At 48.7% G+C, this 23473-nt stretch overlaps 2 protein-coding genes across 3 annotated transcripts in view; one reads left to right on the forward strand and one right to left on the reverse strand.

Annotated features, from left to right (window-relative positions):
• PELP1 (proline, glutamate and leucine rich protein 1) overlaps positions 1 to 8338 on the reverse strand; it is a 31632-nt gene extending 23294 nt beyond the window's left edge. Inside the window, exon 1 of the mRNA XM_066363292.1 lies at positions 8058 to 8338. Within this exon, the coding sequence (XP_066219389.1) occupies positions 8058 to 8306 (249 nt within the window). The 5' untranslated portion in view covers positions 8307 to 8338. The remainder of the gene's footprint in view (positions 1 to 8057) is intronic.
• A 5248-nt stretch (positions 8339 to 13586) lies between these two features.
• Positions 13587 to 22550, forward strand: ARRB2 (arrestin beta 2). 2 transcript variants are annotated; one of them, XM_066363293.1, is made up of 15 exons: positions 13587 to 13721; positions 16630 to 16660; positions 17264 to 17324; positions 17434 to 17478; positions 18043 to 18239; positions 18535 to 18594; positions 18979 to 19046; positions 19167 to 19302; positions 19541 to 19625; positions 19914 to 19986; positions 20266 to 20403; positions 21290 to 21373; positions 21464 to 21543; positions 21620 to 21704; positions 21992 to 22550. In XM_066363293.1, exons 1-15 carry the CDS (start codon positions 13699 to 13701, stop codon positions 22083 to 22085), a joined length of 1260 nt encoding a protein of 419 aa, XP_066219390.1. In that variant the 5' UTR covers positions 13587 to 13698; the 3' UTR covers positions 22086 to 22550. The 2 variants fall into 2 exon arrangements, with proteins under 2 accessions (XP_066219390.1, XP_066219391.1); XM_066363294.1 differs by having other exon boundaries at positions 21650 to 21704.
• Positions 22551 to 23473: the final 923 nt, after the last annotated feature.

Below are 23473 nucleotides of genomic sequence, written 5' to 3' on the forward strand. Positions count from 1 at the left end.
GTGGGGATACATCAAATTCTGGATATATTCTGAAGATCAAAAAAACAAGATTTTTTTTTTTTTTTATTAAGTGAGAGGTGGGAGGCAGAGACGGACTCCCGCATGGGCCCAATCGGGATCCACCCAGCAAAGACCCTACCAGGCAATGCTCTGTCTGGGCTGCTGCTCCACTGCTTGGCAACCGAGCTATTCCAGTGCCTGAGGCAAGGCCATGGAGCCAGCCTCAGCTCACCAGGCCAACTCTGCTCAAACCATTTGAGTCATGGCTGTGGCAGGGGAAGAGGGGTAGGGTGGGGGGAGCAGATGGTGGCTTCCTGTGTGCCCTGACTGGGAATCAAACCCAGGACTTCTACACACCAGGCCAAAACTTTACTGCTGAGCCAACTGGTCAGGGTGCCAAGATTTGATAACAAATTGGATATGGATGGGACATAAATGTAAAGATGATTCCAAGGTGTTTCACTTAAGCAACTAGCCCTTTATTCAGGAAAGGAATATTGTAGGAAGAACAGATTTTCAGGGTAAGAATCAGTTCAGTTTCCAATGTTAAATCTGGGATATCTATTTAACATCAAAATGGAGATGCCAAATAGATGTTGAGCAGGTAAGTCAGAAGTTAGGATAAATCCTGGTTAGAGTATGAATTTGGGAGTTGTCAGTCATGAAGCTGGATCAGCTCACCTCACCAAGGGAGTGAAAAAAAGCAGTACAAGGACTAGGTTCTTGGGTGCTCAAACATTTAGAGGCCAGAGAAGTGGGGAGGAACCTCTAAAGATGACTAGAAAGGAGTGACCAGAATAGTAAGAGGAGAATTGAGAGTGGTATCCCAGAAACCAAGTGAAGAAAAGTTTGTAAGAAGGAAGTGATCAACTATATCAAAAGCTTTTTTTTTACGCATAGATCACGTAATATGAGGCCCCAAGTTTGACCTTGGAAGTTAGTCTCTTGATCTTCACTGGGGATCTTCAAGAATTACCATATGCCCCAACAAAGGGATCTTTCGGTGAAGTAGCTAAGTTGGAAGCCTAGGTGGAATGAGTTTTATAAGACTACCAGACTACCGTCATAGTAATAATCCATTCAGGGAAGGTACTTTTGGTGCCAAAACAGGTGGGCAAAAGGATGATAAGACATTTATATGATATAATCTCCCCACAAAAGAAAAAATAATTTTTTTTTAGTGAGAGGAGTGGAGGGACAGGCAGGGACAGACAGACAAGAAGGTAGAGAGATGAGAACACCAACTTGTTGTTGTGACTGTTTAGTTGTTTATTGATTGCTGTCTCAATGTGTCTTGACGGGGGCATATGAGCAAGTAGAATGAGTGCCCCATTGTTCAAGCCAGTGACCTTTGGGCTCAAGCCAGCAACCATGAGGTCATGTCTATGATCCCTTGCTCAAGCCAGCAACCCGCACTCAGCCGGATGAGCCCACACTAAAGCCAGTGACCTCAGAGTTTTGAATCTGGGTCCTCAGCATCCTAGGTCGATGCTCTATCTACTATGCCACCACCTGGTCAGGCTGTAAGTTTACGGTGAAGAAACCTAGCAGATATCAACTTAACCCAGTGATCAAAGGTAGCATCACCAGTAATGGGACAAAGAAACATATGTGCCTCCTGATAAAATATACCAAGAATGTCACATCATTTCTGCACCAAACTGAGAGATATCCTATAAAATAACCATCTTGTACTCTTGAAAAGTGTCAAGATCATAAGTCAAAGACTGAGGAACTACTTCAAATTTAAAAAAACTAGCCCTGGCCGGTTGGCTCAGCGGTAGAGCGTCGGCCTAGCGTGCGGAGGACCCGGGTTCGATTTCCGGCCAGGGCACACAGGAGAAGCGCCCATTTGCTTCTCCACCCCTCCGCCGCACTTTCCTCTCTGTCTCTCTCTTCCCCTCCCGCAGCCAAGGCTCCATTGGAGCAAAGATGGCCCAGGCGCTGGGGATGGCTCTGTGGCCTCTGCCCCAGGCGCTAGAGTGGCTCTGGTCGCAATATGGCGACGCCCAGGATGGGCAGAGCATCGCCCCCTGGTGGGCAGAGCGTCGCCCCATGGTGGGCGTGCCGGGTGGATCCCGGTCGGGCGCATGCGGGAGTCTGTCTGACTGTCTCTCCCCGTTTCCAGCTTCAGAAAAATGAAAAAAAAAAAAAAAAAAAAAAAAAAAATTTAAAAAAACTAGATACATGACAAACACAACGTGTGATCTACACTGACTCTCAAACAAAAACTTTTCTTTTGCTATAAGACAACTTTAGGACAATTTATAAAATTTGAGTAACAGCTATAGATTAAATAATTTATGATATCAATGTTAATCTTCTGAATTTGACAGAATGTGGTTATATTAAGGAGCATCCTGTTTTGGGGGAAAAGCACACTGAAGATTTAGAGGTAAAAGGCATTAAGTATGGCCTGACCAGGCATTGGCACAGTGGATAGAGCATCAGCCTGGGATACAGAGGACCCAGGTTTGAAACCCTGAGGTCGCCGGCTTGAGCGTGGGCTCATCCGGCTTGAGCGTGGGCTCACCAGCTTGAGTGCGGGGTCACTGGTTTGAGTGTAGAATCATAGACATGACCCCATGGTTGCTGGCTTGAGCCAAGAAGTTCGCTGGCTTAGCTTGAACCCAAGGTCACTGGCTCCAGCAAGGGGTCACTCGGTCTGCTGAAGGCCCGCGGTCAAGGCACATATGAGAAAGCAATCAATGAACAACTAAGGTGTTGCAACGTGCAATGAAAAACTAATGATTGATGCTTCTCATCTCTCTCCGTTCCTGTCTGTCTGTCCCTGTCTATCCCTCTCTCTGACTCACTCTCTGTCTCTGTAAAAAATAATAAATAAATAAAATAAATAAAAAAAGTTAAAAGAAGTTCGCTGGCTTGAAGCCCAAGGTCGCTGGTTTGAGCAACAGGTCCTGGTTCAGCTACAGCCCCCATTAAGGCACATATGAGAAAGCAATCAATGAACAATTAAGGTGCTGCAACAAAAAACTAATGCTTCTCATCTCTCTCCCTTCCTGCCCATCTGCCTCCTTCGCTTTAAAAAAAAAAAAAAGGCATTATGTCTGCAGCTTACTCCTACATGGACCTAGAAAAAATATACACAATGAATGATAAATATGCACTTAAAATATTAACATCTGGGCCTGACCAGGTGGTGGTGCAGTGGATAGAGCGTCAGACTGGGATGCAGAAGACCCAGGTTCGAGACCCCGAGGTCGCCAGCTTGAGAGCGGGCTCATCTGGTTTGAGCAAAAGCTCACCAGCTTGAACCCAAGGTCGCTGGCTTGAGCAAGGGGTTACTTGGTCTGCTGTAGCCCCTCGGTCAAGGCACATATGAGAAAGCAATCAATGAACAACTAAGGTATCACAACAAAAAACTAATGATTAATGCTTCTCATCTCTCTCCGTTCCTGTCTGTCCCTATCTATCTCTCTCTCTTTCTCTGTAAAAAATAATAATAATAATTAACATCTGGGGAACATGAGCAGAGAGAATACAGGAATTCTTTGAACTACTCAAATTTTCTATAAATTTTAAATTATTTGAAAGTAATATTACTTTAAAAAATGGGAAAAGAATAAAGGACAGCAAGTATAAACAACTCTTCTGAGTTCTGCCATAAAGAGAAGCAGAGAAATGGGAAAGGAGCTAAAAGGGATTTTTTAAAGCAGTTTTGAGCTGTACACTGATAAAAATGATCCAATAGAGAGGGAAAATCTGATGATGGAGAAGTGGGTTGAATAGCTAAAGAAATATACTTGAGTAAGTACAGAGGGCATGTATCTGATGCTCAAGCAGAGGGTAGGCCTTGGATAGGAGCATGATCCAGTTCATCCCTAGTAATGGGAGGGAAGGCAGGGGGCATAGGGCACATGGGCATGGATGGATTAAAGCTAGCAGCTACGTGGTAGGAGCCTGTGGAAATTTTCATCTTACTGTTTCTACTTTCTCAGCTATGAGTTAAAATGGAGAGAAGTAACCAGAGGTTGTCTAGGAAGGTGGAAATGTAACAGAATTACTAGGCAAATGTAACAGGATTGCTAGGCAACAGTGTGGGATGATTATGGCCACAAATTTAAAGTAAGACTAGTCAGCAAAGATACATGTTTTTTTCTTCAGCTATACTGAGCAGTGAAGGTGACAGCAAGAATAAACAGATTTAACAAAGAGAGAATACTGCCAGGCAAGCTCAATGAAGGGAAAGAAACAAGGAAGTGATTACAATAAAATTTAAACAGCATAAAAGAGAACATGAAAGATAATAAATTAGTTAATTTCTTTCAAATAGTGATAACTGCTAAGAAAGAAACAAAATAGGATAATATGAAAAAGAAAGTGAACAGGAAATACTGCTTTATTTTAAAGGGTGGTCAGGACAGATTCCTCTGAAATAGTGACAGGTAAGTTGAACCCTAAATGAGTAGCTCACCTTCCCATGAGTTTCCAGCAGTCTCAGCATACTCCAGAAAAGAGATTAGCTTAGGTAGCTGGAGATCAGTTAAGATAGGCAGGGAGTCATGTGAGATGAAGTCAGCATTATGTAGGCCCTAGGGCAGGGGTCCCCAAACTACGGCCCCGCGGGCCACATGCGGCCCCCTGAGGCCATTTATCCGGCCCCCGGCACACTTCTGGAAAGGGCACCTCTTTCATTGGTGGTCAGTGAGAGGAGCATAGTTCCCATTGAAATACTGGTCAGTTTGTTGATTTAAATTTACTTGTTCTTTATTTTAAATATTATATTTGTTCCCATTTTGTTTTTTTACTTTAAAATAAGATATGTGCAGTGTGCATAGTGATTTGTTCATAGTTTTTTTTTTTTTAGTCCGGCCCTCCAATGGTCTGAGGGACAGTGAACTGGCCCCCTGTGTAAAAAGTTTGGGGACCCCTGCCCTAGGGCCTTGTTCAGTGATTAAGTTACTATAGGGTTTTAAGCAGAATACTGCAATCTTACTGATTTTTTTAAGATCACTGGCTACTGACTAGGGAACGGGCAGTACAAAGCCATAGGAATACAAGGCAAAACAAGACACTCAGTCCCTCAAAGCACATGATCTGAGATTTGCTTTAAACACTCCAGGTGGAAAAGAAAAGGCAGAGTTGGATGGTGGAAATTTCATTGGTAAAATGTTCATTATTAAATTTAGGTAACGGGGACAGCATAGACAGAGCAAGACTGTTTCAAAATACTACTTTCTCTACTTTTCTATAATCTGAAATTTTCCGTAAGTTGTTTAATTACACACAAAAAAAACAAATCAAAACCAAGTTGTATGGGTGTGGAGAGAGGCTGTATGTATATGTGAAATAAATAAATAGGTCATTTCAATATGGTGTGGTAAAGGATAGCTGCCCATAGCTGGTTTGTGAAGGGTTCCCAAAGGCAGTGACAAATAAGCAGAGAACTGAAAAGATCTGGGAAGGGAAGCAGCACAGGGAGAGATTCCAAGCAGAAAACAGTGAATGTAAAAGCCGAAGGCAAGAAAGCCCAGGTACTGAAGGATTTAAAAAGGCAACAAATATGATCAGGATTTTCCTTCCAAAACTTCACTCCAGTCGCTATGTGGGAAATGGATTAAAAAGAGCAAGAGTGAAGGAAGAAAAACCAGTTAGGAGGCTGTTGCTATAATCCAAGCCAGAAATTGTGAGCTGTACTAAGGTAGTTGTATTTTAGAACTGACTTTACAGTACCTATGGGAAAGCAATGTTGGTGATTAAGCCTAGATGGATAGACCAATCAATGGATCTCTTTTTCTCTGAAGCTCCAAGACTATTTACTTACCTTCATTACTCATCTCCACTAGACTAGAAACTCTCTAAGGGATTTGTCTTATTTATCTACCTAGAAATGAGCAATAGTAGCTAACACATTACAGATACTAATAAATGTTTACCGAATGAAAATCTATGGGGAAGCAAAGGAAACCATACAGTTCCACATGCTGAAAATCCAACTCCAGAAACAAAAGTAGAAAAATAATTCAAGGCAGGATATAACCAAAAATGTGGTACAGGGCCTGACCTGTGGTGGCAGAGTAGATAAAGCATCAATCAGGAATGCTGAGGTCACCTGTTTGAAATCCTGGGCTTGTCTGGTCAAGGCACATATGACAAGCCTGACCAGGCGGTGGCACAGTGGACAGAGCGTCAACCTGGGACACTGAGGACCCAGATTCAAAACCCCAAGGTTGCCCGCTTGAGCACGGGCTCACCAGCTCGAGCGCAGGGTTGCAGGCATTGAGCAATGCATCGCTTGCTTGGCTGGAGCCGGGATATCCCCCCCACACCCAGTCAAGGCACATATGAGAAGCAATCAAAGAACAGCTAAAGTGCCACAAGTAGGACTTGATGCTTCTCATCTCTCTCCCTTACTGTCTGTCCCCCTCTTTGTCTGTCTCTCTCCCCTTCGCTAAAAAGAAAAAAAAGGCACATACAACAAGCAACTACTACGAGTTGATGCTTCTTGCTCCTCTCCCCCCGTCTCTCTCTCCTCTCCAAAATCAGTAAATAAAATCTTTAATAAAAAAAATGTGGTACAGGGAATATTAAAGGGAGGATTCTAGTTTCACCCTTAGCTTCTTTCCTCAAATATCTACTAGACTTTAGACACTTAAGAGAAAATAAACAAGACATTAAGTTCATGTAGCTCACCTTCAGGAAGAAAGGGAAAACTTGAAAAAGATTAAAGAAATCACACATTTGTAGCAGAATAGGTATTTCAGAAATACTTAGGAACCACGTGAATCAAAGGAGGATTTAGAAGGAAAATATATAATCAGTTCCTGCTTCTGAAACTGGGCTGAGATAGAAGAGACATGATTTTGTCACCCTCAACAATGAGTAATGTTAATATGAGTAAAAAATGAGGTTATCCCTCATAAATTTGGAGCTAACTGAATCACCCAGCAGGTTGTGACCACCCTCTTCCTAGAAGGCAGCACAGAGCTGAGAAGGTCCCAGTAACAAAGGCTCAATAAGAAAGACCTCATGCACATTGGTCCAGAAGCACAGGTAGAATCTGGAAGAGGATTGGGGGAAAGGATGGAGTGCAAGAGATATTAAAGGCATAGGTTAAACATGTTATGTCTTCTTAGAATCAGTGCTTCGCCTGGGCAAAACGGGGGTTCGCGTTATGAATGGGGAATGACAAAGATAGGGAAAGGGGAGGCAGGATCTAAAAACTACTCAGAGAATTAAATCAACAGGACCTGATAGAGTGCATATGGAGGTGTGTTAGCAAAAAGAGAAGTGTTTAGGATGGATGACATTCAGGATCCTAGCTTGCAAAATTGAAAGAATATTAGGTTCTGCTCTTAGTATAATCCAAAGAACCATTCTAAGCCAGTCTAAAAAGCTCTGCATGACCTGTCCACTACTTACCCATGTCACTAGCCTCATAGAGCCCACTCTCTTCCCCTCCACCTGGGTCCCAGGCACAATGCCTTTCTTTTCTGTTCCTTCTTACCATAGGGCCTTCCCACATGACCTTCCCAGTGAATGAACCACCTTTCCCATTCTTTCCCTACCCAACCCCTACTCGTCCTTGGCTGTCTCAGCTGAAACTCCAGTACCTCTAACCTAATTCTCCACTAGTGTTCATAGTGCTTTATAACATTTTGTTCATCACCATCACATATACAACTAACTTAAGCGTCCAATACTTGACCCTCAATATGGACTCAGTAAATATTCAATAAGTCCATATACTCAGTAGGAAATAATCCCAAACACAAGATTCTGCCAGAGAAAAAAGATGCTAAAGATCATAGATCTAGTGTGTGAGGGGGGCCTGGAATAGAATCCATTCGTGTGTGACTACCAATAGCCTAGCAACAGAGAAATGAGGTCCATATTTTTCCCAGTTTCTACCCATGGCTGACAAAGGAGAAATGCTTGAATTTCGTCTAGGCTGATACCCAGATTCGTCTTCTGCCCCCAGCTCTCCTTTCCTTCACCTCAACTCCCTATTACAGCTACAGTTCAACGTGAACCCAGGGCATACTTGCTGCGCCATCATTCCTACAAGGCCGCGGGTACGCGGGACACTGACTCACCTGGGCCCCGCCCACCGTCCCATGCAGCCGCAATAGGCGCACGAGCCCGGGCAAATGTGGGGCCGAACGAACCGGTGGATGCACTGGAGCAACGGTGGACCCAGCTCGCGGCTGCAGCAATCCGGACACGCTTTCCAGCAGCAGCATACGGAGACGCGGGCCCGAACCCACAGCTGAAAGACCCCCGGTCCCGCCGGAAACCCCAGCCGCAGAGCCTGCAGAGGCCCCGCTGAGAACCGCTGCGGCCATCTTCACTCGGGCTCTAATGGTGGCGTGGCGCGATGACGCAAACATAACGCGACAGACGCCTCGTGGGGAGGGGAGTAAGAAAGGGTCTGTGGTCCTGCGCACTGGGGTGAACGGAGGTTAGTCTCCGAGCTCTGAGAGGGAGCATGTGCAGGACGGGAGCTAGCGCCGGGTGGAGAGCCTGGGTTGGGGGACGCGGTTGTTTAGTTAGTTCCTAGGACGTGAAGGCTGGCGTGTGGTCCGGCAGGGGGCAGTGCAGTGGCGCTCAAAGAACACATGGTCAGGACAAAAGGTGCCCGAGTTTGAAAGGTGTCGGTTAAGTAACAGATACTTGAGACACTTTCGCTCTAGACAGCACTGATATCTAAGGAATTAGTCCCTTGTTTGGAATCATAGACATTTTAAACTACATTTACAACTACAGAACTGACAACATGCTCCTTGCAAATTTAAAAAGATAAATCTAGTATTGGGGTGATGTATAAGGCATAGAACAGTTATTCTACATGGTTGGCAGGAAAGTAAATTGATGCAACTCTTCTAGATGTTATTTTGCCAGTTCCTGTCAAAATTAAAAATAGGTATTCTCTTTCATCCAACACGTTTATTTATTCACTCAACAAATATTTCTTGAGCGCCTTTCAAGGTGCCAGACATCATTCTAAGTAATGAGAATAAGCCTGACCTGTGGTGACACAGTGGATAAAGCGTTGACCTGAAATTCTGAGGTTGCAGGTTTAAAACCCTGGGCTTGCCTGGTCAAGGCACATATGGGAGCTGATGCTTTCTGCTTCTCACCCCTTCTCTCTTTTTCTCTCTCTAAAATGAATAAAGTCTTACAATTTTTTTTTTTTTTTTTTTTTTTTTTTTTACGAAGAGAGGGACAAACAGTAAAGGGGAGAGATGAGAAGCATCAATTCTTCGTTGCGGCATCTTTGTTGCTCATTGATTGCTTTCTCATATGTGCCTTGAGGGAGTGGGTAGAAAGGGACCTACAGCAGAGTGACCCCTTGCTCAAGGCAGCGACCTTGGGCTCAAGCCAGCGACCATAGGGTCATGTCTATGATCCCATGCTCAAGCCAGCGACCCCGCACTCAAGCTGGTGAGTCCACACTCAAGCCGGATGAGTCCGCACTCAAGCCGGCAACCTCTGGGTTTTGAACCTGGGTCCTCCGCGTCCCAGTCCGACGCTGTATCCACTGCGCCACTGCCTGGTCAGGCTTAAAAATATTTAAAAAATAATAATGAAGAATCCCCTGGCAGAGTACCTCAGTTAGTTAGAGCATCATCCCTGTACGCCAATATAGCAGTTGGAGCCCCAGTCAGGGCACATACAAGAATTAACCAATGAATGCATAAATAAGTGGAACAACAAATCAATGCTTCTCTTGCCCTCTCTAAAAAATAAATTCAAAGAAATTTTGTTTTAAGTAGTGAAAAAGGCAAGACCCTTCTAGTCATGAGATAGTCAATAAATGAGAAAATAAATACATTTTGGATAGTGCTGTGAGTTATTTAAAAAAAAAATAAGCATGGTAATGTGCTACAGGGTGGCGTGATTGGAGTGGGACTTCTTAGAAAGAAAGCCCTCTCTGAGGATGGCAAGATGTTGTCATTCGTACAGAATCAAAGAAAAGTTTCTCTAAAAAGCAGCAGCATGTGCAAAGCCTCTGAGGTGGAAATGGTCTTGCTGGTGGGTAGAAAGAGGGCTAGTTTGGCCCAAGGATAGAGAAAGAGAAGAAGAATAGTTGATATACACGGTATGTGTTAAGATTAGAGAAGTGAATAAGGATCAAATCTCATGGATTCTAGTAGGCTGAGGTGAAAAGATGGGATTTCATTTACATATTTGGAAGCCACTGAAGGGCTTTAAGCAAGGAGAGACAAGAACTTATATTTGAAAAGACCACTCTAGTTGCTGAGTGAAGAAGGGACTTAGAAGGCCAAAAGGGAAGAAAGGAGAACAATAAAGAAGCCATTGTAAGGGATTATCATAACAAGCCAGGTAACAGAGAATGGTGACTGGAACCAGAGAGGAACTGAAGATGGAGAAATAGAGAAAAAATAACCTAATGGGTTAATGTATTTTGGAGGCTGAATGACAGGACTTAAAGAAGGATTATATAGAGGGCAGTAAGAAGAAAAATGATGACCCTTGGATTTGACTTTTCTTAGATTCAAATTATTAGATTATCTTTGTACACAAAATGTTATTTTGATGTGGTGTTAAATTTATACACAATTTTCATGCCTGACCAGGCAGTGGTGAAGTGAATAGAGCATTGGCCTGGGATGCTGAGGACTCAAGATTGAAACCCCAAGGTGGCCAGCTTGAGTGCAGACTCATCTGGCTTGAGTGTGGGCTCCCCAGCTTGAGTGAGGGTTTGCAGGTTTGAGCTTGGGATCATAGACATGACCCCATGGTTGCTGGCCTGAGCCAAAGATGGCTGGCTTGAAGCCCTAGGTCACTGGTTTGAGCCAGAGGTCACTTGGCTCAGGTGGAACCCCCTGGTCAAGGCACATATGAGAAAGCAATCAATTTACAACTAAGGTGCCATAACTATGAGTTGATGCTTCTCATCTCTCTCCCTTCCTGTTTGTCTGTCCCTGTCTGCCTGTCTCTCTCTCACTTAAGAACAAAAAAAAGACCCTGGCTGGTTGGCTCAGCAGTAGAGTATCAACCTGCATGTGGAAGTCCTGGGTTCAATTTCTGGTCAGGGCAAACAGGAGAGGCAACCATCTGCTTCTCCACCCTTTCCCCCTCCCCTCTTCCCTCAGCCATGGCTCGATTGATTCAAAAACGTCAGCCTGGGAGCTGAGGATGGCTCTGTGGAACCTCTGCCTCAGGCACTAAAAATAGCTCGGTTGCCAGTGGCCCATATGTGCAGAGCATCAGCCCCAGACAAGGGTTGCTGGGTGGATCCCGGTCAGGGAACATGCGGGAGTCTGTCTCTTTATCTCCTCTACTCTCACTAAAATACACACACACACACACACACACACACACACACACACACACACACACAATTTTCAGAGAAATTCCATCTTTATAAGCAATGGATTTTCTGACCTAGGAGTTATCTCTTCCATTCTTTCTGGCCTTTGATATCTTTCTAAAAGGATCTACTAGGATCTTTTAACACAAAAGTTCTTATTCCATGGAGACCACTTACCTTTCAGTTAGAAAAGCACTTTAGATATGTCACAATAAAGATCTCATTACCTTCTGGTCATGACCCTTTGACAAAAGTAAGTGTTGGAACTAAAAGAAATGTTTAAATCTTGAAAGAGGTGAATAGGTGAAAGAAGTGGTGATAAAACTGCAGGGTGCAGGCCCTGGCCGGTTGGCTCAGTGGTAGAGTGTCAGCACTGCATGTGGAAGTCCTGGGTTCAATTCCCAGTCAAGGCATACAGGAGAAGTGACCATCTGCTTCTCTACCCCTCCCCCTCTCGCTTCTCTCTCTCTCTCCTTTCTTTCTCTCTCTCTTCCTCTCTTGCAACCATGGCTTGATTGGAGCAAGTTGGCCCCGGGAGCTGAGGATGGTTCCATGGCCTTCACCTCAGGTGCTAGGAAGAGCTCAGTAGCAATGCCCCAGATGGGCAGAGCATTGTCCCCTAGTGAGCTTGCTGGGTGGATCCCTGGCAGGGCAAATGCAGGAGTCTGTCTCTCTGCCTCCCCTCCTCTCACTGAAGAAAAAACAAACAAACTGAAGGGTGGGGAGGTGACAGCTGTGGTCAAGGTCTGTGTTTGAACCTTAATGACAACTTCAGAAAACTGTCTTATGTGCTTATTACCTTTTGTTACATATAAAAGTGGAGGGGGAATGTTAAGTTGGTTCATTTGGGGAAGATCTGGGGAGTCTGGAAAAAGAAGAAATACTGAAGTTCCTTAAATCTGAAATGTCAGTCATCCATCATCCTCCCCAAATCCAGTCAATTTTGTTCTAGAAATGACTGTCCAGCCTGGCCCCTCTTCTTCCTTCCACTCTATGGTTCATCATCTCCCTTTGACTAGTTTTCATCTACAACAGCCTTGCCCCACTCCCTCCACCCTCCACATTGCCTAGAATTATCTTCCTAAAAGAGAAATGTAAAAAAAAAAAAAAAAAAAAAAAAAATCTCACCATACCACTTCTTTGCTTAAAAAACAGTGCTGGATCCATGTGTCCTTCTCCAGAGAAGGTCCTCAGTCACATTCCTCTACCTGCTATACAAAATCCTTCACACTCTGTCCTAGTCTTTCTCCTCAGCCTTCTCTCTCCCTCTGTCTTACCCCATAAACATTTCAGAACAGGATGGGCCTTGCCTTTCTCTTTAGAATACCCTTTCTCAATTTCTGCCCACCATACAGAAAGATTGTCCTCAAATGTCCCTTCCTCTGAATAGTGTGCACTTCCTCCACCTCCACCTCAGCAAAACACAGTGTTTTTTTTTTTTGTCTTCTGAGTCATACCTCTATTATAACATTCCGGGGATCATACCTATTTATTTATGTGTCTCCTCAAGTATACTAGGAAGGCAGGGGACATGTTAATTCATGTCTATGTCCCCATAGCCCTAGCATAGTGACTAGCACAAAAATAGGCATGGATAGATGGATGAATGTTAGCTGCAATGAGAGGATGGAGATGAGTAGTCAGAGATATTAGATAAAGTAACCCTATAAAGATGAAAGACAGACACCAGGGGGAGCTGACACACCATAATAAATAAGTGGGAGGGCTGGCCAAAGAAAGCTGCAAGCACTGGGGTGAGCGGGTGAGCGGTGCTCACCAAAGCAAGCATCCCTCAACTGGAACCGCGCGCCCACGTGGGCATCCCCTCGTCCTCCTACCCAGACTGCGCTCGAGCTCTTCTACAGCCCCCATCACCTCCACCTACCCACCATCCCCAACACCCCCACCGCCTCCACCTCCACTGAGAAAGCAAACAAAGGGGAGGGGACCCCTGCAGGGTCTGGATACAGGGAGCCAATCAGAGGGCTCCCATCTCCCGGAAGGCGGGCGCCTTCATTTAAGAGGGCCCAAGCAGTTCCTAAACCGGGAGATGAGGAGGGGCGGAGAGATGGGCGGGAAAAGCTGGAAATTGGGAGGGATCCCCGGGAGGGGTGGGACGCGGAGGGCGGGGGAGCGGGGGCGGAACCAATCACTGGAAAGTCTGTGAGGAGAAGGCGGGCTGCACCGCGGCGCGCGCGATCGGGGCTGACGCATCTGGCCCCGCTTCCCCAGGATCCCGGAGGGGGGCGGGAATGGGAGGGGGACCTGCAGGGGTGGGGGAAGAGGAGACGGAGCCGAGGGCGCGCGTGCGCAGTGGCGTGGGGAGGAGCAGGGACCTGGCAGCGGGCTGGGAGGCTGCGAGTGATCCGTGAACCGGGCGGGCGGCGGGCGCGCGCACCATGGGGGAGAAACCCGGGACCAGGTAAAGAGGTGGGGCCACACGGCGGGACGTGGGCGGTGGCTCCGGGCGGGTTCCAGGACGCTTTCCAGACAAGGACACTGGGGAGAGAATCGGGAGCCGGACGCCTGGGTCCCTGGGGGGCAACCATCTGGGGCCAGACGCCTAGGTCCTCGAGAATAATGAGGGGGATGCATGCAGGGTCTCTGCTGAAAGCGAGTGCTGAAGGGGGTCTGGAAACATGGGTTCACGCAAGGATGTGGGGGCAGGACGATTGGGTTCTCGCGTGCAGGCTGCGATGCAGGGGCGAAGGAAGGAAGAACAGGTGGCCAGTCCCAAGGGGTTTGGTATGGGCAGGCTGGATGCCGGAAGGGGGGTCTCCCATAGATTCGTGCTTAGCCACTAAAAGCCTCTTGTTCAATGCCCCACAGGCAGTGGGGCTAACCCCCACCTGTCCCGAGGGCCGGGCAGCTCCACTTCCAAACTTCTGCCTTCCCTGGTGTTGCTAGGAGCAACAGCCTCATCTTGAAGGAACAGAGTGCGTGGCGAACCTCCCCGAATCTGGGCCTTACCCCTGTTCCCGCGGATGAAGGGAGGGGGTATCTGCCCAGGGCACGCCATCCACTCCCCGGATGTTTTATATGCAGTCGAGGCTCCTTCCTTACACTGGCACCCTGAGTTCTCTTTTTTAGTCTAGCAAAATCCACTTCCTGTTGTGACCCAACACCCCGAAGAGGGCAGTGGGTGAATGCCTAAGTCCCTGGGGAGCAGCAGCAAAGAGAAAAAGATTGAGGCTCTATGCCTTTATCCAGAGGGGATCATGAATGGGGGCCTGGTCCCTAGCTGCCACTTGTTCTGCAAAACATCGTTTCAGCTCCACCACTCACCACCCATAGAGTAGGGGAATCTAGGTTTCTGAGCACCAAGTCAACCAGTATTAAAGAGAGATGATCATAGGAAAGATTGGTGCCCTGGATTTGGGATTAAACAGCCCAGAGAAAGGAGAAGTCACTGACTTGAGGGAGGCCCCCTGATTTCCGTTATGTGGTTCAGGGAGGGGGAAGGATGGACCAAAGGGGGATCGCTAACTTGGCTCAATTCTACCCCTCACCCCTATCAAATCCTGGGCCACAGGAAATCAAGAGAATAGCAGGAAGTGTGAGGGGTCATCTGCTTCTGTGCCTCTACTCCCCTGTCACCCTCACACCCGCTTCTTGGGCAGCCTTGATATACACATGCTGTTTCTCCCTAGCCTGGCAGGAGGTTGGCTGGGTTAAGATCCAGAGGGCAGGTGCCCTGCAGCTGCTCCAGGGCAATTACCACAAAGCAGCACTGCAATTGGCCAACTGAATGTGGATGTCGCAGCCCTTTGCCAGGGCTCCTAAAAGGAAAAAACACTGGGACAAAGAGGACAGCCAGAAGCAAAGGGAGGGAGAGCTGATGATGCCATAGCAATCAGCCTCCAATTTGGGACAAGAGGTGGGGTGCTTATTCTAGCTGCCATCACATCAATGTTTACTCTTCTTTATTGGATGGTAATACCCAGGGACCTCCATAACCTTTGCCTTATGGATTGGATAGTTTGGCCTTCTGGGAAGAAGGGCCAAATGAAGTTGTTATAGCAGAAACAGGTGGTAGGGTTGGAGGAAGGATGGTGAAGTTGGCAGGATTTCAGTTTCTACTATCTGAGGACCCTTCCCAGAGATCACTGCTGCGGCTGAGTGGATTGGGAATGGATTGTAAGGTGGTGCAGAAAAGAACAAGCCCACAGGTAGCCAGAGCATTGGAGTTGCCAGATAATTTCCCACTCTTCCAGCAGTATGTGGAGTCCAGGCTTAAATTGTTTCAGCAATTAGGAACTGAATCCCTTTCAATACACAAACTTAATGCCAATTACAGAGGCAGGTAGTATAATAGTTTAGTGACTAATTATGGACTGAGAGCCAGGTGCCTGTGTTTGTCTACCATTTACACTGTGACCTTAGGCAAGATACTTAAACTCTCCTGTGCCTCAGTTTTCTCACCAATAAAGTAGGAATATTGGGACCTCCATTACTGGGTTATTAAGAATATTAAATAGATAACACACATGAAACACTAAACAGTGTTGGGTATACAGTATTCACCCAGTAAATGGTAGCCTCATCGTTGTTGTCGTTTGGCTGGCATAGTGCTGGGGATGACTAAATGAATAAGGGCTCTGATGTTCATAGTCTATCTTGTGCAGCAGACAGGACACAGCTCACTGCCCTTGCGTGGTATTACACCACAAATACAACATAAATGAGGTGTAATGGGAACCACAAAAAAAGGAGTGATCAGGGTCTGGGCTTGATCCACTTTTTAAAGGAGGTGATATTTGAGCTGGACCTTGAAAGACAAACAAGCTTTTAAGCTGCTGAGATCAGAGATGGGAAGAGTTGATGGTTAATGGAGTAGGGTCACACTTAGGTAATGCCTACAGTAAAAACCATTTTAGAGGCAAAGGCCGAGGTCATTAGTCTTTCCAGTACTCCAGCTGTCTTTGGAGCTGGAGACCACAGAAGATGGAAAGAGGGTTAGGTCTTACGCAGACATCACTGCAACCTGCCCATTCAGGTCCACCTGGGACAGGTCCTCTGGGAAGAACCAGGGTGGTTCCTATGGCAACCAGTGGCCATTGCCATGGAGATGGGGAACTAGTGAGGTTGGAGGGGGGGTTGCCATGACAATCAGCTTTGGGGGTCTGCCAAGTTGGGAATATCAAGGACCTGTGATTACCTTTCTTTTTGGGAAAAAGTGGGAGGGGGTAGGGTTGGACAAAGCCCCAAAGCCTCCAGATGGGAACCCTGGGTGAGCTCTGCTTCTCAGGCTGGGGAGGGACAAGGTCCTGGTGCTGGGGTCCCTGCTGAGTCTGAGGAAGGCAGTGGGGTTTCCCTTTCTGTTTTGTTAGGGTCTTCAAGAAGTCGAGCCCTAACTGCAAGGTGAGTCTCCCACAGTGCTTCTCTTCCTGACCCTCCCTGGGCCCTTATAAGGCCCAGCCTGCCCTTAGACAATCACCAACCCCTAGCTGCCCACTTCCTGTGACAGCTAAGAGCCTACTTCCTTCCCTCCAGAAGCCCCTTGCCACAAAGACTGCTTGCTCAGCCTGAGCCAGCCACAGGGCTGAGTGGGGACAGGTCTGGGTCCCTCAGCAAGACCAAGGAGGAGGAGCCAGAAGTCCTTGCCCCTACCTATAGCCCTCAGGAACCAATCCAGGATGCCTGGGGCTGAGAAGTTAATAGCGCCCAGGCTATAGCCTGTTTACCCCAGAGCCCTTCTCTAACTGGCAGCGACCCACAAACCCACAAACACAATTGGTGTGCAGAGGTGTGAAAAGATACTAGGGAGGAGCTAAAAAGCCTCAAAGTTGGGTAGTAGTCCAGGAAGGCCCACCACCTTCCCTTTCCACCCTTACTGGGAGGACACCAGGAGAAACTTCCAGACTTTCCAGCCTAGGAAGACCAGGGGCAGGGCAGCCCACCAGAGGCTCTCGTGCCCTGCTACTCTCCTACCCAATCTTCCCCGCGATCCCTCTCCATCCTCAGCTCACTGTGTACTTGGGCAAGCGTGACTTTGTCGATCACCTGGACAAAGTGGATCCTGTAGGTAAGTGTGTCCAGAAAGGGGCATCTTGTGCCCCAAGAGGAGAAGTTGCTGGGCCCAGAAACAGAGGAGAGGCCCTGATAGGAAATGAGCTCATTGTGTATCTTCCTAGATGGTGTGGTGCTTGTGGACCCTGACTACTTGAAGGACCGCAAAGGTACTGGCCCCCAACTCCCAGGGTCCAAGGAGAGGTGGGGAAGTGAAATGGGCTGGGACTGAGAGGGGTCCCAGATCGATAACAGGCTGAGGCGGAAGCCAGGTATAGGATTCAGGCAAATTTTATGCTGCTGAGGCCTGACCAGGAGGTGGCACAGTGGATAGAGCGTCGGACTGGGATGCGGAAGACCCAGGTTCGAGACCCCAAGGTCACCAGCTTGAGCGCAGGCTCATCTGGTGTGAGCAAAAACTTCACCAGCTTGGATCCAAGGTCATTGGCTTGAGCAAGGGGTTACTCGGTCTGCTGAAGGCCCACGGTCAAGGCACATATGAGAAAGCAATCAATGAACAACTAAGGTGTTGCAATGAAAAACTGATGATTGATGCTTCTCATCTCTGTCCGTTCCTTTCTGTCCCTATCTATCCCTCTCTCTGACTCTCGTTCTGTCTCTGAAAAATTAAAAAAAAAAAATTTATGCTGCTGAGAAGCAGCAGCTACGACTAGGTACTGGGGGCACTGGAGAAGGGGAGCTCCTGACCACCCCACCTTGCCCTCCCTTGCCAGTGTTTGTGACCCTCACCTGCGCCTTCCGCTATGGCCGCGAAGACCTGGACGTGCTGGGCTTGTCCTTCCGCAAAGACCTGTTCATCGCCACCTACCAGGCCTTCCCCCCAATGCCCAACCCGCCCCGGCCCCCCACCCGCCTGCAGGACCGGCTGCTGAGGAAGCTGGGCCAGCATGCCCACCCCTTTTTTTTCACAGTGAGGATGCCCTCCCCTACCTTCTGCAGGGCAAAGGGTCTAGGACTGTGTTGGGGGGGAGGGTGAAGCACCTGATTTGGGCAGATCTTGAGGAAACCATAAGAAGGGACCCTAGGCCTACCTCTCCCTTCAGGGTCACCCTGTACTCAGGAAGCCCTTGCCTCTGCCTCCTTCCTGGGGCCCCTTCCTTTTTCCTTTCTCATCCCCAGGACTTCTCCAGCCTCTTAAATTGAGATTGGGAGGAAGACTTACGGGCTTCCAGAGGAACTGAGGTCTCCCCTTTCCTCTGCCACAGATTCCCCAGAATCTGCCCTGCTCCGTCACCCTGCAGCCAGGCCCAGAGGACACAGGGAAGGTAGGTACTGGAGAAACAGTTTTGAGGCCTCATGGGGCGGAGTAGCATCCAGCAGTCACATGAGATGGGGGTGGGCTGTTGAGAAGCCAGGTGGAATGAAGGGTAGGGTAATGTTCCCAACGGCCGTGGGGTGTGTTTAGGATAGTCACTGCTCATATGCATATTCCTGGGTCTAAGGGCTCACCGTGAACAGCCAGGATGAAGCCTCTGCCAGGTGCAAGGCCTTTAGCAGGGAGAGGAGGAGGGGCAGGCCCTATGCTGCTCAGACCCGGATGGGGCAAGAGTGCCTGCACAAGACTGAGGGAAAAGGGAAGGAAGGGAGTGTGGTGGTGTTGGCAGTGCCAGGGCCCTTGTGTAAGACCTGACCTTTTCTCCCCTCCCAAGGCCTGCGGCGTAGACTTTGAGATTCGAGCCTTTTGTGCCAAATCACTAGAAGAGAAAAGCCACAAAAGGTGACAGAAGCCACCTCCCCTGTGGTTTGTCCATTCCATCCTAGCTCCCAGGAGCCCCAGCCCTGTGGGAGGTAGGAGTGGGTATTTAGGGGTCTGAGGACTGATCCCTCTCACTCTCAGGAACTCTGTGCGTCTGGTGATCCGAAAGGTGCAGTTTGCCCCGGAGAAACCCGGTCCCCAGCCTTCAGCTGAAACCACACGCCACTTCCTCATGTCTGACCGGTCCCTGCACCTTGAGGCTTCCCTGGACAAGGAGGTGGGGAGTGAGAGGGTGCAGTGCAGGTGCTACACTGCAGGCCAGACCCTGGGGGGAGGGGTGAAGCCACATGTCAAGATGCTGTTTTTAAAAGATGCTGCCTTAGCAAGTTGTAGAGAATTGCTGTGGGTTTGTGTTTAGAGGAAAGAGGTCAAGCAATGTGTCTATATCGGGGGCATACTGATAATGAGACCAGTGAAAACAGAACCAATTAACTTGATTCTCCTCCCCTCAAAAGCTGTACTACCACGGGGAGCCCCTCAGTGTCAATGTCCATGTCACCAACAACTCCACCAAGACTGTCAAGAAGATCAAAGTCTCTGGTAGGAGGTGGGGGTTGGAAAGGGGTGTTGGGGGAGGGAGTTGCTGTACATGGCCTTCTGGCATGATCTCAGCCCAAGGACATACCCCAGTGCAGGAGACCCAGCAGAGCTCAAAGAATTTAGGCTGTCCCAGAATGAGATACAAAGGAGGTGTTTACTGCTACAGGAAGGGCCAGGGTGTGTGTGGGGGGGTGTGACCCTGGGGCCTGGGTCCCCTGCCACGTGGTCTGGAGTGGGGTGGTAGTCTTCGCCCCATGCAGAGCTGCTTGACCCCGCCCCGCCCCACAGTGAGACAGTATGCCGACATCTGCCTCTTCAGCACCGCCCAGTACAAGTGTCCCGTAGCTCAGATCGAACAAGAGTGAGTATCAGAACATCCCTGCGTGCTAACCTCAAGGGAGAAGAGTAGGCTTGGGAGAATGTGAGGTGGGGGTGGAATTCTTCCCAAATGATCTCCACTTTTAAGGGCATTTCCTCCAGTCAGGTGGCTCTGAGCTGTTAATTTTCTTAACAAGATTAAACCAAAACCTACTCTCATGACCTGTGCCCAAAGAGAGAAGGGGCTGGTGATGGGGGTAAGAGCTGCCCCTCGCCCAGCCTGGCCCCTCCAATAGTCTTGTTCTCTTGTGACCCACTCCAGTGACCAGGTATCGCCCAGTTCCACATTCTGCAAAGTGTACACTGTAACCCCACTGCTCAGTGACAACCGGGAGAAGCGGGGTCTTGCCCTGGATGGGAAGCTCAAGCATGAGGACACCAACCTGGCTTCCAGCACCATGTGAGGATGGGCTGAATATGGGGCGGGGAGTTCTGCAACCCAGGAGACAACATTCATTTGATACCAGCTGCGGGCCACATTCTGTCCCAGGTGCCAGGCTCAATCAGTGAGCAGAAGAGACACCTCTCTTACGTTCTAGGGGAGGGAGGGAGGGTAGACAAATTAGAGATACAGCATGTTCAGTAACCAGTGGTAAGGAGAAAAAGCAAGGCAGAGGAGGGAGAAAGTCAGGAGAGAGGAGGCCATGCTAACTTGGAACAGGGTGGTTAGGGAAAGACAGAATCTAGAGGTGAATTTTGAGTAAGGACACAAAGGAAATAGGCAAGATGGACATGCAGGGAGTGTTCCCAGGCAGAGAGAGCTGCGAACACAGAGACCCACAGGTGAACCAGGCCAGTGTATCTGAGGAAGTTCAAGGCCAGCAGAGCTGCTGTGGCCTCTGTGGTGCCATTGTGCCTGTGGGCAGGAGCAGCCCTGGCGTCAGAGCTTCACAAAGCAAGCGCTGAACTTCACCCCTGCTCGTGCTTTTGTACAGGGTACACGCTGCCTGACCACACAGAGCAGGCCTAGAGGCCAGCATGGTGAGAATGAACTCCAAGGACAAGAGCAGGAGGTAGGGCCAGAGGGCTAATGGAGAGCAAGACAGTGCAGGGCTGTTAGGTCACCAGTGCTTCAGCGTTGATTGCGAATGAGATGAGAAGCCACCGGAGGGTTCTGTGCAGAGGATTGGTGTGGGGTGCTTTACTATTACGGCACTGCCGATGCTGCTGGAGCCCTGGGAGCTGGTGTGAGTCTGTGGTCCTGCTCAGGGTCCTGACAGGAGCTCTAAGGGTGGGCTAAGGTGTAGGGCGATGGGCCACGATCCAGCTCCTCCCCCCAATTGCAGCGTGAAAGAGGGTGCCAACAAGGAGGTGCTGGGGATCCTGGTTTCGTACAGGGTCAAGGTGAAGCTGGTGGTGTCTCGCGGCGGGTGAGTGTTGGGCAGCCTGGGGCGGAGCTTGCAGTGGCTTCCTCCAGCTCTGCACTGCCGTCACCTCTTCATGCCTCTCTCCGTGCCCAGGGATGTCTCAGTGGAGCTGCCTTTTGTTCTTATGCACCCCAAGCCCCATGACCACATCACCCTCCCCAGACCCCAATCAGGTAAGCATGCCACCCTCCCTGAGCCACCAAAGGGAGGCCTGAAGCCAGGCCAGTGGAGACAAGCTGGTCGTTCCAGCACTCGCCCACCTACTTTCCTTCCCCTCAGCTGCTCCTGAAACAGATGCCCCTGTGGACACCAACCTCATTGAATTTGACACCAAGTAAGAGCCCCATCACTTCCTTTCCTACCTTTGACTCTGGAGAAATATCCCTGTCATGTTCAAATCTCCCCTCTACCCCCGTTTCTTTTCTCTTTTGGGGGAGGGATGGTTGAAGCATGAATCAAGATGATAGCCTTGTGAGCCGCATATTACGGCCCCTTCTCTGTCCCTTGCTGCAAGTATCTCTGATCCCATTTACACTCTAACACCTCGGTCTCTGGAAGGGAGTGGGAAGCTGAGATGAGGGTCTGAAGCCCTCGCCTCACCCCCTCCTTTCCACCACCAAGCTATGCCACCGATGATGACATCGTATTTGAGGACTTTGCCCGGCTTCGGCTGAAGGGGATGAAGGATGAGGACTATGACGACCAGTTCTGCTAGGAAAGGGGACTAGAAGGGAGTGGATGGTGTTGGGAGAGGTAGGGGCAGGACCAAGACACCCACTGTCATTGGAGGGTGGGTCCTAGCCTCTTTTCCCTTCCCTTCCCTTCCATCCAGCAGGTTCCTCAACCAACCCCTTCCTTCCCACCCTCCCTCTCCCATCCCCACCAGATATGCACTGGACCCATCTCTTGTTAAACGTGGGCATTAATTTTTTTACGACAGCTGTGCTGCCCAACCCCTCAATGGGTGGTAAGCTGTGTCCATACCTAAATATTTTGGAGGGGGACGCTGAAAAGAGAAGTGATAGTAGGAAAAGAGGGGAGAAAGAACTGCCACATTCAACCTCATACCAACACTCCCTCTGGTCACTATCTGCCTCCCATTCCTTCAAGTTGAGACCCTTTGCAGGGACAAGGCCACTTCTTTGTTTCTGAGCATAAAGAATAAACCTTTTAATAGGCATGAGAGTATGTTGTTTTCTATGTAGCTCTTGAGGAATGTGCTCATCCATGAGTGTGTTAGCTTGTGGGTGAGGACATAAGCTAAGCTCTCCTCTACACCCACATGGCACCTGGCCCACAGGCTGTCAATAAATGTTTACTGAATGAATGGGCTGTACCTGTGTTTCAAAGTAAACATTGAAGCTTAATTTGGGCAGTCCAAATTCAAGGGTACAGTTTGGAAAAGCCACAAAGTTTAGACTCTTCCTTGTTGTGGCCCACACACATGACCGCATGGTGACCTGTTGTGCCTGCAGTCCATTCCTGGGGCTCAGTGGGACCACAGCTGTGGCCTCAGCAGACAGAAGTCACACATCTCCAGGGAGCCTGGGACTTACATTCTAATACAGAGGGCAAGGCTGTAGGCAGCCCAAGAGTGTCACTGCTTTGGACAAGTCCGAGTAGCTACATCCAGCTGTTGCTCTTCTACTGTTTGTGACTCCCTGAAGCTTGGCCAAAGCCCCAGGCTAAGCTGGAGGGAGTTAGTAACACTACTATGACATTCCTCACCTCTACCACCCACTTCCACTTCTGTAGGCCAGACTTTCTCTTTTTCCTCTTTAAGGTTCATTCATTCATTCCATGAACAATCTTGATTTTAAGTCCCTATTATATGCCAGGCATAAAGGATATAGCAGTGACCAAACCAAACATGCCTAACCAGGTGGTGGCACAATGGATAGAGCGTCGGAGTGGGACACAGAGGACCCAGGTTAAAAACCCCGAGGTCGCCAACTTGAGCTCAGGCTCATCCGGCTTGCATGCGGGCTCACCAGCTTGAGCGCAGGGTCACTGGCTTGAGCGTAAGATCACAGACATGACCCCATGGTTGCTGGCTTGAGCCCAAGGTCGCTGGCTTGAGCCCAGGGTTGCTGGCTACTCGCT

The sequence above is a fragment of the Saccopteryx leptura genome, chromosome 2, assembly GCF_036850995.1.
Source record: "Saccopteryx leptura isolate mSacLep1 chromosome 2, mSacLep1_pri_phased_curated, whole genome shotgun sequence".
NCBI classification, from domain to species: domain Eukaryota; kingdom Metazoa; phylum Chordata; class Mammalia; order Chiroptera; family Emballonuridae; genus Saccopteryx; species Saccopteryx leptura.

Bases quoted from the DNA above. Each gene is read 5' to 3' on its own strand.
- ARRB2 (XM_066363293.1), top strand. From the start codon at position 13,699: ATGGGGGAGAAACCCGGGACCAG. The intron at 18,240-18,534 runs GTGAGGATGCCC...CCTCTGCCACAG, and splicing joins CCCACCCCTTTTTTTTCACA to ATTCCCCAGAATCTGCCCTG. The intron at 18,595-18,978 runs GTAGGTACTGGA...TCCCCTCCCAAG, and splicing joins GCCCAGAGGACACAGGGAAG to GCCTGCGGCGTAGACTTTGA.